At 58.6% G+C, this 11,638-nt stretch overlaps 2 protein-coding genes across 3 annotated transcripts; one reads left to right on the top strand and one right to left on the bottom strand.

Annotated features, from left to right (window-relative positions):
* TRNP1 (TMF1 regulated nuclear protein 1) lies at window positions 1-477 on the bottom strand. The gene has a single exon (XM_005529796.2). The coding sequence runs from the start codon at window positions 475-477 to the stop codon at window positions 1-3; it is 477 nt and encodes a 158-aa protein (XP_005529853.2).
* Window positions 478-3,579: 3,102 nt separating this feature from the next.
* KDF1 (keratinocyte differentiation factor 1) lies at window positions 3,580-11,638 on the top strand. Of its 2 annotated transcripts, none has more exons than XM_005529676.3 (5): window positions 3,580-3,642; window positions 4,554-4,727; window positions 6,672-7,779; window positions 8,601-8,675; window positions 9,283-11,638. In XM_005529676.3, the coding sequence occupies exons 3-5, from the start codon at window positions 6,690-6,692 to the stop codon at window positions 9,363-9,365; spliced, it is 1,248 nt and encodes a 415-aa protein (XP_005529733.1). In that variant the 5' UTR covers window positions 3,580-3,642; window positions 4,554-4,727; window positions 6,672-6,689; the 3' UTR covers window positions 9,366-11,638. The 2 variants fall into 2 exon arrangements, with proteins under 2 accessions (XP_005529733.1, XP_087923466.1); XM_088067340.1 differs by lacking the exon at window positions 3,580-3,642 and adding an exon at window positions 3,942-4,140.

Here is an 11,638-nt window from a genome sequence, read left to right as displayed (position 1 = left end):
CTAGGCGGAGCCGCGGCTGGCGGGGGGCAGGCGGCGCACGGGGGTGCCCGGGGGGGCTCCGCGGCTCCTCCCGGGGGTCCAGGGCACGCAGCTGCGGAGGGCGCGGGCGGCGGCGAGGAGCGCTCCGGGCCGGGGCCGCGGGCGGCGGCGCAGCCCCTTCTGCAGCCGCTGGCTCTGGGCTGCCAGGGCCAGCTGCGCCTGGGCCACGCCGGCCCCGAGGCGGCCCAGGGTCTCTGCGCGGGCGGCCAGGCGCAGCTCGGCGTGCAGCAGAGCGCAGTGAACCTGCCGCACCCGCCCCTCCAGCTCGGCCGCCGCCCGCCGCCGCCCCTCGGCCGCCACCAGCCTCCGCCGCGCCGCCGCCAGCTCCCCCGCACCGGGACCGCCGCCGCCGGGGCCGCCGGGGCCGCCGCGGGACGGGCGCTGCGCGTCGCCGCCGCCGGGGCTCGGAGGTGCCGGTGCCGCCGCTGCTGTAGCCATGGGAGCGGGAGCGGCGGCGGAGGGATGCGGCGGGGATATATAGCCCGGGGGCGGTGCTGGCGGCGGGGCTCGGCCCCGGCGGGGGCGGCTCCGGCACGGGCTCCGCACCGGCACGGGGGAAGGGGGTGGGGGACACGCGACCCCGCACCGGGACCGCGCCGCCCCGGGCTCCCTACGGGCCGGCACTGCACCGGCCCCGGGCTGGGTGCGGCACCGGGGCTGGGCACGGCCCGGTACGGCACCGCTACGGGCTCGATCCGGCTCCGGTGCCGGCACTGATGGGACCCCGGGCTCGGTACGGTGCAGCCCTGGCGGGGCTGCTCTGGCTCGGTATGGCCCAGTACGGCACCGTCAGGGCTCCGGGCTCCGCACCAGTACCGGGCACCGGGCTCGGTACAGCTCGGTGCGGCACCGCCCCGGCGGCTCAGCGCTGGAAAACGGCCGTCCCTTGGATGGTGTGAGGGAAATGCGGAGCTGGGGACGGGCGGGATCGCTGCGAAACGCTGAGAAAGTCACCGAGGGGTCACTGGGAAAGGCTGCACCGGGGGGCTGCGGCTGGGCTGTCCTGTCCCGGGGCTGTGGCTGTCACACGGCAGCGCCGTTGTCATTTACGGGATTAAAAAAGCGGGGAGGGGGCTGGCAGGAGAGGGGGCTGCAGCGGGAGGTGCCGCTGTCACTTTGCTCCCCCCAGAGCCTGGGTTTGGGGTTCCTCCTGCTGGAATGTCATTCTCAGCGGCTCCATCTTCGTGAAGGTGCGTGGGTCTGACATCGGAGCGGCAGAGAGAATAGAAACCAGGTGTCAAGGTTTCATCCCACCCCCCGACTGGAATAAAAGCCTAAGCCAAAAACAAAGCCCAGCCTAAATCTGTTTCAGGCAGAGCCACATCCAGACCTTCAGTGGATGTCGCCCACGGGGCTGGTGACATTTTTGCATTCCTTACCTTAGGAGGAATAAAAACCCCTCATCTCCTGTGCTTTGCATCACTTTCGTGCTCCTGCCAGGCTGCCACACGTCTGCCAGGCACCGGAGCAGCGTCAGCGGCCGCTGCGTCACCGCTCCGGCCCCCGCTGCCGGCTCGTCCCATCCCCCGGCCGCCAGCGCATCCCCCCCGCCCGGGCTCGGAACACAGCTCCGACATTCCCCGGAGCTCCTCAGGCTGCTTTCCAGTCCGGCCTGAGCCATCCTCGGCTGTCCGATACAAATGCTGCTCTAAAATGGGGTGTGGAAGTTGAGGGATGCTGCTCCACCGTGGGGTTAAAGCTCTTTTCGCGCTTCCTCTTCCCCCAGCCCAAAAAAACTGTGGGGACAGGCAGGAATTAAACAGAGCATCCTTCTCTCTCATTTCTTTGCTCTGATTCGGTGGAACCCGGACCCCCAAGGGTACTCCCAGAAGGGGAAAGGGCCGGGTGTGTCCCGCCCTGAGCTTCCCCTGCTCCCACAAAATGAAAGGCCGGAATTGCCGAGGTTGGAGGGAGCTCAGGAGGCTCCGTCATTACCTGCCCAGAAAATAATTCCCTTTTCGGGTCACTCCCCGTGTCTGCGCTGCTTGATGCCTTCCCAGCTCCAGCCCCTGCTCCAGGGGGAGCAAAGGACGTGGAAAGGGGGAGCAGCTGTGCCTGGACACGAGTTTAAGGAATGAGAAGATGAGCTGGGGACACTGGGCAGCGGGGCTGAGGGTGAGCCCCCAGAGCAGCCGTGTCTCCAGGCTGTGCCAGCGCATCCCAGCGGTCCATGCAAATACAAGAAAAAGACAAGAAATGTCCCTGCCGCGAGGCAAGGCACAGCCTGAGTCCCCAGAACCCTCCGGCACTGCAGGATTTCTGCTCGGGCTGTCGAGCTATTAATGATTTAGCAGAGGAGGCTGCAATTAGCAGCGCTCAGAATAAACCTCGGTGATGCAAAATCCTGGTGAGAGCTTTGTTCTCGCTTTGTCCTCCCTTCCTTGGCAGTGCCCCTCTGCCAAGGCACCACGCACCAGCATGGGACACCGGGGTGGGACAGGGATGTGACACTGGGGTGGGACACTGGGGTGGGACAGGGATGTGACACTGGGGTGGGACACTGGGGTGGGACACCGGGATGGGACACCGGGATGGGACACTGGGATGTGACACTGGGGTGGGACACTGATGTGACACTGGGATGTGACACCGGGATGGGACACTGATGTGACACTGGGATGGGACACTGGGATGGGACACTGGGGTGGGACAGGGATGGGACACTGGGATGTGACACTGGGATGGGACACTGGGATGTGACACTGGGATGGGACACTGGGGTGGGACACTGGGATGTGACACTGGGGTGGGACAGGGATGGGACACTGGGATGTGACACTGGGATGTGACACCGGGATGTGACACTGGGATGTGACACTGGGATGGGACACTGATGTGACACTGGGATGGGACACTGGGGTGGGACCCACGCCACCCTGCGGCCAGCACAGCCCCCGGGGCTCCCCAGGGACACGGGGATTAGGGATGCAGGAGGACAGAGCCGAGGGATGTGCAGTGGCCTCGTCTCCAGCCTCTGTAAAGCCCTGAGCTGGGATGTGCTCCAGAAAAGCGAAGCCTCATTACAGGCAGCAATAATTAATGTCCGTGCCATCTCTCCCAGCCCCTCCCCAGGCTTTTTCCCGGGTGTCCCAGTTACCGGGGCAGGAGGGGCTCAGGCTCTGCTCTTTCATCCTGGCACAGTTTTAGGGAAGGAATCCTGCACCAGGATTTCAGGTTTAAGCCTCAGGACCCAGCTCCCTGTCGCATCATCCCGGACCCACCGAGCTCGGCTGCTCTGCCCGGCCCGGGGGTCCCGGCGTTTGTGCCGGGGTCTGTGCTCAGGTCTGTTCCCGGGTTTGTTCCCGAGATTTTGTTCCCGGGTTTGTTCCCGGGATTTTGTTCCCGATGTTTGTTCCCGGGTTTATTCCCGGGATTTTGTTCCCGATGTTTGTTCCCGGGTTTATTCCCGAGATTTTGTTCCCGATGTTTGTTCCCGGGTTTATTCCCGGGTCTGTTCCCGGATTTGTTCCCGGGTCTGTGCCCGGCCCTGTGCACGGAGCAGCTTCGCCCACCGCACTCTGCTGTCCCTCGGCGCGGCCCGTCCGGGTCACGTGGCGCACCTGGCCCAGGTGAGGCGGGGCCGGACGCGCTCCCGGCTCGCAGGTAACGAGAGCCCGGCCCGGCCCGGCCCGGTCCCGGTTCTGGCCCCCACCCGGCCCCGGCGCTGGCACCAGCCCCGGCATCAGTCCCGGCTGCGGCTCCGGCTCCGGCCCCGCCGCCCGGCGCTTCCCGCCCGGCCCGGCCCGGGGGCAGGCGCAGGCCGCGACCGGCAGGGAGGGAGGGCCCGGCACCCCCGGCACCCCCGGCATCCCCACACCGGGATCCCCTCCGCCCCAGGGCTGCCCCCGCCGCGGAGCCTTCTCCCCTTCCCCGTGCGCGCCAGGGTCCCCCGGCACAGGGACCCTCGTGTGCCCCGGCCCTGGCTGGGGACAGCGCCCGGTCCCGGCTGGGGCCGGCTCTGATTGCCAGGGCTGGAAAATGAAGTGGGGGGCGCGGTGGGAGCCTGTGCAGAACTGAACAGGCTGGGATGGGTCTGTCCTCTGCCGTTCCTGCTTCTCCTCTCCCCAGAAATCCCCCGTGGAGGACATGGTGGGGGCCAAGGTAGGCAGAGGGGACTCTGTTCGTGCCCAGGTGGGTCTCCCCTTCTCCTTCCAATTGGCAGGAGGCAGTTCCTTGGCCAGGGGTTTCTGTCTCAAATGCTGAGAGAGAAGATGCTGCATCCCCAGGGATGCACAGGGAGGATGCTGGATCCATGTTTACTCTGGGTCAGGGTCTCCATCCCTGCCCGGTGCCAGCAGTTGGGAGCAGGACCTTAACAGGTGACTTCCAGCTCCTTAGGACACTCCACAGCTGTGGATGCTTGCACAGAGCTCAGAGGAGCTGTATCAGTGTGTAAATCCTGGAATTTAGGAGGCATTCCCTGGCTGCCAACAACACTGGTGTGTATAGGCAAAGGGATGTGACGTTGTTCAGGAGATTCCCAGCTTAACTGAGCTTTTTTAAAACTTTCCAAGGAAATCCCGCCCTCTGAACAATGAAGATCTTAGACCCTGGCTAACTCTGAGTGCTGCAAACCCTGTGTAGATCCCTCCTGGCTCCTCTGGAGCAGATGCTGAGCCTCTCTAGAGGGATCTTCTCCAGTCACTCACGGTGCCTGTGTGAGAGCAGAGGAAGCTCCCAGCCATCGTGTGAGTAACACTTGGATGTGGATTTTGGTCTGAGAGTTTATTTATGGCTGAGGGTTTTGGTCCAGCCCCTTCCTGTGCTGGGGAAGCTGCTGGATCGAGGAGCTGCGTCCTTTCTGTGCTCCTGAGGAGCTTTTCCATGTGGTCCAGAGGTCCCAGAAAGGTGAGATGGGAATGGGAGAGCCCAGAGCTGTCTCTGCCACCTGTGGCTGCAGGTCATTTCCTTAGAGCTGAGATAAAGCTCCTCTCTCTGTCCATGCTCTGAAACTCCAGAATATTGTCTGTTGTTGTATAAAGGAGTGTTGCTGTGCAGTGGAGATGTTGGGTCTCTCAGTGAGGCCTTGGAATGAACAGAAACATCCCAGTAAGCAGTCCCCAGTTCAGCTCAAATGTTTTCATTTCATTTTGTGCTTTTTTCAGTCTGTTTTTTAATTTTGAACTTCATTACAAAAATGAGGAAGCTGAGGGAAAAAAAGCCCAACTTGTTCTGAAGTGAAAGCAATTAAAACCCTCCAGTGGTGCTGAGGTGAGGGAGCTCTGCCTGCTCAGCACTGAAATTGGAGCATCTGGGGCTTTTTACTTTGCATATTGCCCAGAAATGTGCAAAGGGAGCTCCTGGGATGAATTTTCTGAGGGTGACAGAGCCAAACTATTCCTGGAAAGCAGTGGTGTGCTGTAACTGCCTGGTTTTCAGTCTGTGCCTGTTCCTTTGTGGGGAAAATGTGACTGTTGGTTTAAAAACCAGGAAAAAAGAGGCAATGCTCTAACAAGGTCTGACAGATTTATTTATTCATGCTTGAGGTGCCCTATAGAAAGTCCATGGTAAAGCAACAAGGACAGCCCTAAAACACTTGAGCTATGGCTGGGCTCTCACTGCTTATTAATTACCCTAATTAGTATTTAAAAGGATCTCTTGGAGGTGAAAGCAGCGTTAGCCAAGGAGCCTGGAAACCATGGAGAATTTGGGGACCCACCACAGCCTGGGATAAAGGCAGAGCAGGAGAAGTGGAGAGTGACAGCCCTGACCTGACTTTCCTCACATCGCCCCGTGCTGAGCTTTAATAATAAAAAGATGAAAAAGAGGGAGGATTGAGGTGCTGAGGTGTGAAGCCTGGCTCTGTGCAGGCACAACGTGACAGGGCACACTGAAGCAGCAGCTCCCTGCAGACCTGGAGGAGCTGTGTTGGCTCAGCAGGCTCTGCTGGGGGATTGCTGTAGCGGGGTTTGCAAAGGTTTTGTTCCCATGGGGAGTGATTTGAGACCGACTTGTTGGCAAGATCTTTTCCTTAATCCAGATGAAGACATCGAGTTTTCATAGGGAAGTCTTTGACATCACCCGACCTTAGCATGACTGGCAAAAATCATTAGTGTTGGTAATGCTGTCATTGCTAAATCCTCTAAATTGAAATAGCAGCAAATAACGTGGAGTTGGAATTGGCAGCTTGCACAATGATGGATTTCTTGTCATCTCCTCCTGGGCACGATGTGTTTTGAAATGGATAAGTGCTGTCAGGGCCCAGCCTAATCCCAAGGAATGCAAGACAAAGGGAAGTTGTTTAAAAAAAGATACTTTCCCTTTGGAGCCTGTCAGTGGCTCCACCTCCAGCTGTGCTGCTCCTTTATTGCTCTGGAGCTCACTCTTCCAGCTGTGTGGAGGAAACTCTTCTGAAGGTTACAGGGATTTTGATCTCTGAAAATAGCCCTTTTAAAGCATCCCTCTTCTGGTTTGAGCATCTACCCAGAAGGAAGCAGCAAAGTTTGGGTAGTGGGAGAACCCCGGAACGCGGGCCCCGAGTGAGAACAGCGCGAGTCCTGATGCGAAATATTCCCGTAAGTCACTGAAACGTTGACTTTGGGAGTCTCTGGCTGTCAGAGCCCTCTGTGCTGATGCTGAGGTGGGACTGGTGATGAGTGGATTGCTCTGATTTGAGCCCTCCTGTCCTGCAGGTGCCCGAGCGCCGAGCCATGCTGGGCCGGAGGAGCCGCCTTCCCCAGGAGCTGAGCAGCCCCCGGCAGCGGGAGCAGCCCGGCCCGGAGGCCGTGCCCCTGCGAGCACGGGCAGCCAGGGACACAGATGTCAGCCTGGAGGTGTTCAGTGGCTCCACGCCCGAGATCAAAGCCAGCCGCAGCCGGGCCCAACAGATGCGGGACAGGAAAGGGCGCAAGGCCGAGCTCAAAGACTCCAACGGCCGAGAGGCAGAGACCATCACCTTCATCTCTGGGACAGCAGAGGCTCCCCCAAACCAGAGCTTTTGCTGCTCCTCCCTGTCTCAGGCCTGGAACACGTACAAGGCCGTTTTCTGTTGCATAGTGACGTGTGGGGGCTGCTTCCAGGACTGCAGTGTCTGCATTCCCTATCCGGGGCCCGCTGAGACCTCCACAGAGGATGGGAAGAACGGAGACTACAACGGGCGGCTGCCAAACAGCCCCACCAACGCCTCTCCTGCTGAGAAGAACGGGAACCAGATCAAAAAGTCCATCATGGGCAGCAGTTTCAGTTACCCAGACGTGAAGCTGAAGGGCATCCCCGTCTATCCAAACAGGAACCCCAACCACCACCTGGAATCTGATTCCTGCTGCAAGGAGCTGCTGGAGAAGCCCTTCAGGAACAGCATTGAAAAGCCGCCGCTGCCCAGCAGCCACCGGAGCTCGGAGGAGTATTACTCCTTCCACGAGTCCGACGTGGACATCAGCGAGCTGAACGGCTCCATGTCCAGCAGGCAGATCGACGTCCTCATCTTCAAGAAGCTCACGGAGCTGTTCAGCGTCCACCAGATCGACGAGCTGGCCAAGTGCACCTCGGACACCGTCTTCCTGGAGAAGACCAACAAGATCTCGGACCTCATCAACAGCATAACTCAGGACTACAACCTGGACGAGCAGGATGCCGAGTGCAGGCTGGTCCGAGGCATCATCCGCATCAGCACCCGCAAAAGCAGGGTCCGGCCCCACATCTCCATCCCCAGCCAGAGCCACGAGGACAAGTCCAGCCGGGGCAACGCGCCCGACAGCGGCAACGAGACGATGCTGGAGTCCATGGTCATCAGCCAGGACGGTACGTGGGGGTCCCTGGGTGTCCCTGGCTGCTGCCACGGGGCTGTGTCATCAAAGCCACGGAGATGTGGCGCTGGAGCGGGGCTGGAACCCCGCTGGGTGTTCCCCTGGGATGTGTGAGTGGAGGTCCTTGTGGAGAGCTCTGCTTCTCACCCTGTCTGTGCTGTGGTTTTGTTGAGCCTGTCTTTCCTTGCCCGTGAGGTTTGTGCTGAGCAATAGATAGGTTTGTGCTGCTGCTGCTGCTGCTGCTGCTTCTGCCTGTGCTCATCCAAAGGAGGCAGAAAAGCTGAGTCAAACTGAACTGGTAGGACCAGACGAGCTGCTTGTGGCAGAGGATGTCCAGTTACTCAGCTGGCTCTCCCATGTGCTGCCTGGCTAATGCCACCCTCAGACACCTCAGAGCCCAGATCTCCTCCACGCAGTGAATATCCCTGCAAAAAGGAGGGAAGGGCTGTTCCACAGCACCAGTGCCTCCTGCTTCCTCCTCCTTGTGGGAGCAGCCTCAAGTGTCTGAGCTCCAGAGCAGGGTATAACAGAGTTTGTTATAAGAGAAAAACCCCGAAAAGCTGAGTGTGGGGGGCAATGAGATATCCAGAAGTATGAGAGGAAGCTGTGTGGGTGTTGTGCTTCCCAGATTAGCAGAGAGGCTGCTCCTGGCGTTTAAGGACAGACAGCTCAGACTACCCGGACAACAGCGGAAGCAATGGGAAGAATCTCTGCCTGTCGTGTTCCCTGAGGGTGCTCCCTGCCAGGGATCCTGAATGCTGAGTCATCCTTTGCACCATCCCTCACTGTCTCAGGCCCTCCTGTTTCTCGTTGCAGAGCTGGCCGTGCAGATCTCGGAGGAGACGGCAGCGGATGTGCTGGCCAGGAACATGAGGCGGCACAGCAGCGCAGGTAACGCACCTGGCCGGGGCCAGGGCCGCAGAGGGGTGACCTGAACATCCCCTGTTTCATGTCCTCACCCTCCACAAAGGCTGAGCTGGCCCTGCTCCTCAGCTTCCCCTCGCTTCTCCTGGGCCTCGGGAGCACTGGAGCTCGGACCCTCGTGGGTTGGTGGGCCTTTGTGACAAGGGCTGAAATCCACGAGTGGCACGTTCCCTGTCCTTGCACGGGAGCTGAGCTGGGAGCTTTCAGTTTCTCTGTGCCTGGACACAGCTTGGGGCTGCATTTGGGGTGTGTCTGCCAGAGGTCACAGCTGGGTGAGACTGGGAACAAAAGGAACTGTGCAAAAGGGAAGCAGGCAGGAGTGTGGGGCTGCCCCGAGCTCTGATCCTCCCAAAGAGCAGCCCAGGCCTAAAAGACAAGTTTCCTCCTGCACAGCAGCTCTGTCCTGGGAGATGGCTGCAGTGCAGGCAGGGCTGTTCCTTGCCGTGGCTTTGTGTGGCTTTCTCCTCCCTCACGGTACACAAAGCCTTTTGTGGCAGCTCCTTCCCCAGTGCCAGGCTGCTGTGCTTCCTCTGGGCTAATGGCACCGTCTCTTCTCTTCTCTTTGCTCCCCAAGGCTCTCCAGCCAGCAGAGATTCCTCTTTCCAGGACACAGAGACTGACTCGTCTGGGGCACCTCTGCTCCAGGTGTACTGCTGAAGGACCCGAGCAGCATTCCAGGGCTTTGCTGCAGCCACAATCCTCCTCTTTCCATGTGGAGTGTGCTGTGCCACGTTTGATTCTTGTTTTTCCCAGTCTACCCCGATCCTTATTGAAGCCAAATTCCTTCTGCTGTCTGAATTTCACTGGATGTTTTGGGCTTTTTGGACAATCAAGGAAGCAAACTGCGGAGCTGATGAACTTTGGAGGTGGAATGTGTGCCCAGGGAGGAGAAGATGGACGAGGAAGCAGCAGATAACTTGTGCCTCTGTGATTTCTGTAGAGCACATTTAGCTCCAGCAGCCTCAGTGGCTCAGCCCTTTCCCTGCTTTGAGGACCTCTTGTACAGTTCCTGCTTCCTGGCGTTGCCTAAGTGAACTTGGATAGGGAATGACCATGTGGGGTCTCTGCTGGTGCTGATGTTGGGGTGCAGGCTGAAATCCTGCTCTGTGGGGACCCAAATCTCTCTGTGGGGACCCAAATCTCTCTGTGGGGACCCAAATCTCTCTGTGGGGACCCAAATCTCTCTGTGGGGACCCAAATCTCTATTTAAAGTGCCTGTGTTGGTCCCACAAACCAAAAGTCAGACACCCATGGTGTCTTCAGTAGCCAGATCTGCCTTTCCCTGCTGACCCTTGGTGTCATCTCCTGCTGCCTGGTGAGGAGCAGGTTCAGGTTCTGGGGTTCATTTCATTTGTGGCCTCTTGGCTCATCCGGTGCCACGGTGCCAGTGCTGGGGGCTGGGAGGGGGCTCGGCTGGCCCTGCCTGAGCAGCCCATGGGGATCAGCTCTGCCAGCCTGCTGTGAGCCCTGCTGTGAGACATCCCCAGAGCACACAGGGCCCTGCCAGCCTGCTGTGAGCCCTGCTGTGAGACATCCCCAGAGCACACAGGGCCCTGCCAGCAGCTCTCCCTCACCCTGCCAAGCCCTCCATGCTTCCCCTGGGAGAGCCTGGAGCGGGGCTGTGGCTCCAGGTGAGCAACACTTGATTCACTCCTGACTTTTTGTGCTTCAGACCTTGGGCTGTTGGCTGTTCTGCTAGAAAAATCCCTTAAAAGTGGTTTGTGGTCAGGAAAAGCTCCTGAGAGTGTCTGCAGAGGGCTTGAGAGGCACTGCTGGTCCTCTCTGGGGGAGGCAGGAGATGGGGCACCGCTGTCCCCAGGGCAGTGCCAGGTGGCCTTGAGGGCTGCAGCAGGAGGAAGCTGCATCCGTGGTGTTGCCATTTGGTTGTTTATCACAAAGCAAACACGTCAAGCCATGGGATTTGTTTGGAGATTTGGGTGCCCTTGGACATGGACAGAAATCGCTTCGTTGAATTTAGCAGCCACAGGATAAACACAGCCACTGGATTCTGGGGAGAGGGAAGCCCAAAGAGGCCCCAGGCTTCAGTGTGGATGATGGTTTTGTGCCTCAGTTGGACTGAAATGTGCCTTAATTGAATTGAAATGTGCCTTAGTTGAATTGAAATGTGCCTTTATTTTATTGCCTGTGATTGTTCTTCAGAGGTTTGGGCAGGGAGGAAGGATTTGATTCCTCTCAGGAGCTGTCAGGCTTCTTGAAAAGGCCAAAACCCTTTGAAATGGACAGTTCCAGTCCCTGTTAGAGCCTGTTTTTGTAAACCACTGGCTCTGTTCAGAGTGTGCTTCCAGGAATCAGGGGCATTACTGAGACCACACCTGGAGACACTGGCAGAGAGAAATATTTCAAAGATGAAGGGAAGAGACTGAGCCTGGATTTAGCTTCCCCTCCCTGCTTTGTGTTTGAAGCTGTTGGTTTATGAGAAATGGAGTTTATTCAAGGAGATGACTTGAAGCAAGGCCAGGCTGGGACTCCCAGGGGAGCTGTGTGAGGTCACCTCCTTCCAAATGCTGCCCATCCTGAGGGACCTGCTTGGCTTCTGCCTCTCATGGGTTTGTACATTGTTATTTGGACAAGTTTGCTCAAAGCTGTGTGCTGAGGCGTCACTTGGGTCACACTGACACTGCTCTGTGGGCTGTGCTTTGGAGACAAGGGCTGAGCTGCAGCGAGCTGCAGTCGCTGCTACAGAGCAAATACACGTTTTTAATGTCTAGGCTGGGAATGAAGAGTGAGTGTGTGTGCATTAAACTAGAAAAATACCCCCCAAGCCCCCAAAAACTCACTGAGAGGAAGACTGTCAACTCGATGGTCCCTGAAGCTGGTTCACCTGTGGTGTCTTATGGGATTCTTTTGCACTCATTGGCCTTAAATGTTCTGGTTTGATCTTTTTTATGAACTAAAAGTTGTGCTCTTTA

This window comes from Pseudopodoces humilis, chromosome 27, assembly GCF_049639895.1.
Source record: "Pseudopodoces humilis isolate 2021_Gansu_Grassland_sample_001 chromosome 27, ASM4963989v1, whole genome shotgun sequence".
Classification (NCBI taxonomy): Eukaryota; Metazoa; Chordata; class Aves; order Passeriformes; family Paridae; genus Pseudopodoces; species Pseudopodoces humilis.
This window is presented reverse-complemented; position numbering and strand designations above follow the sequence as displayed.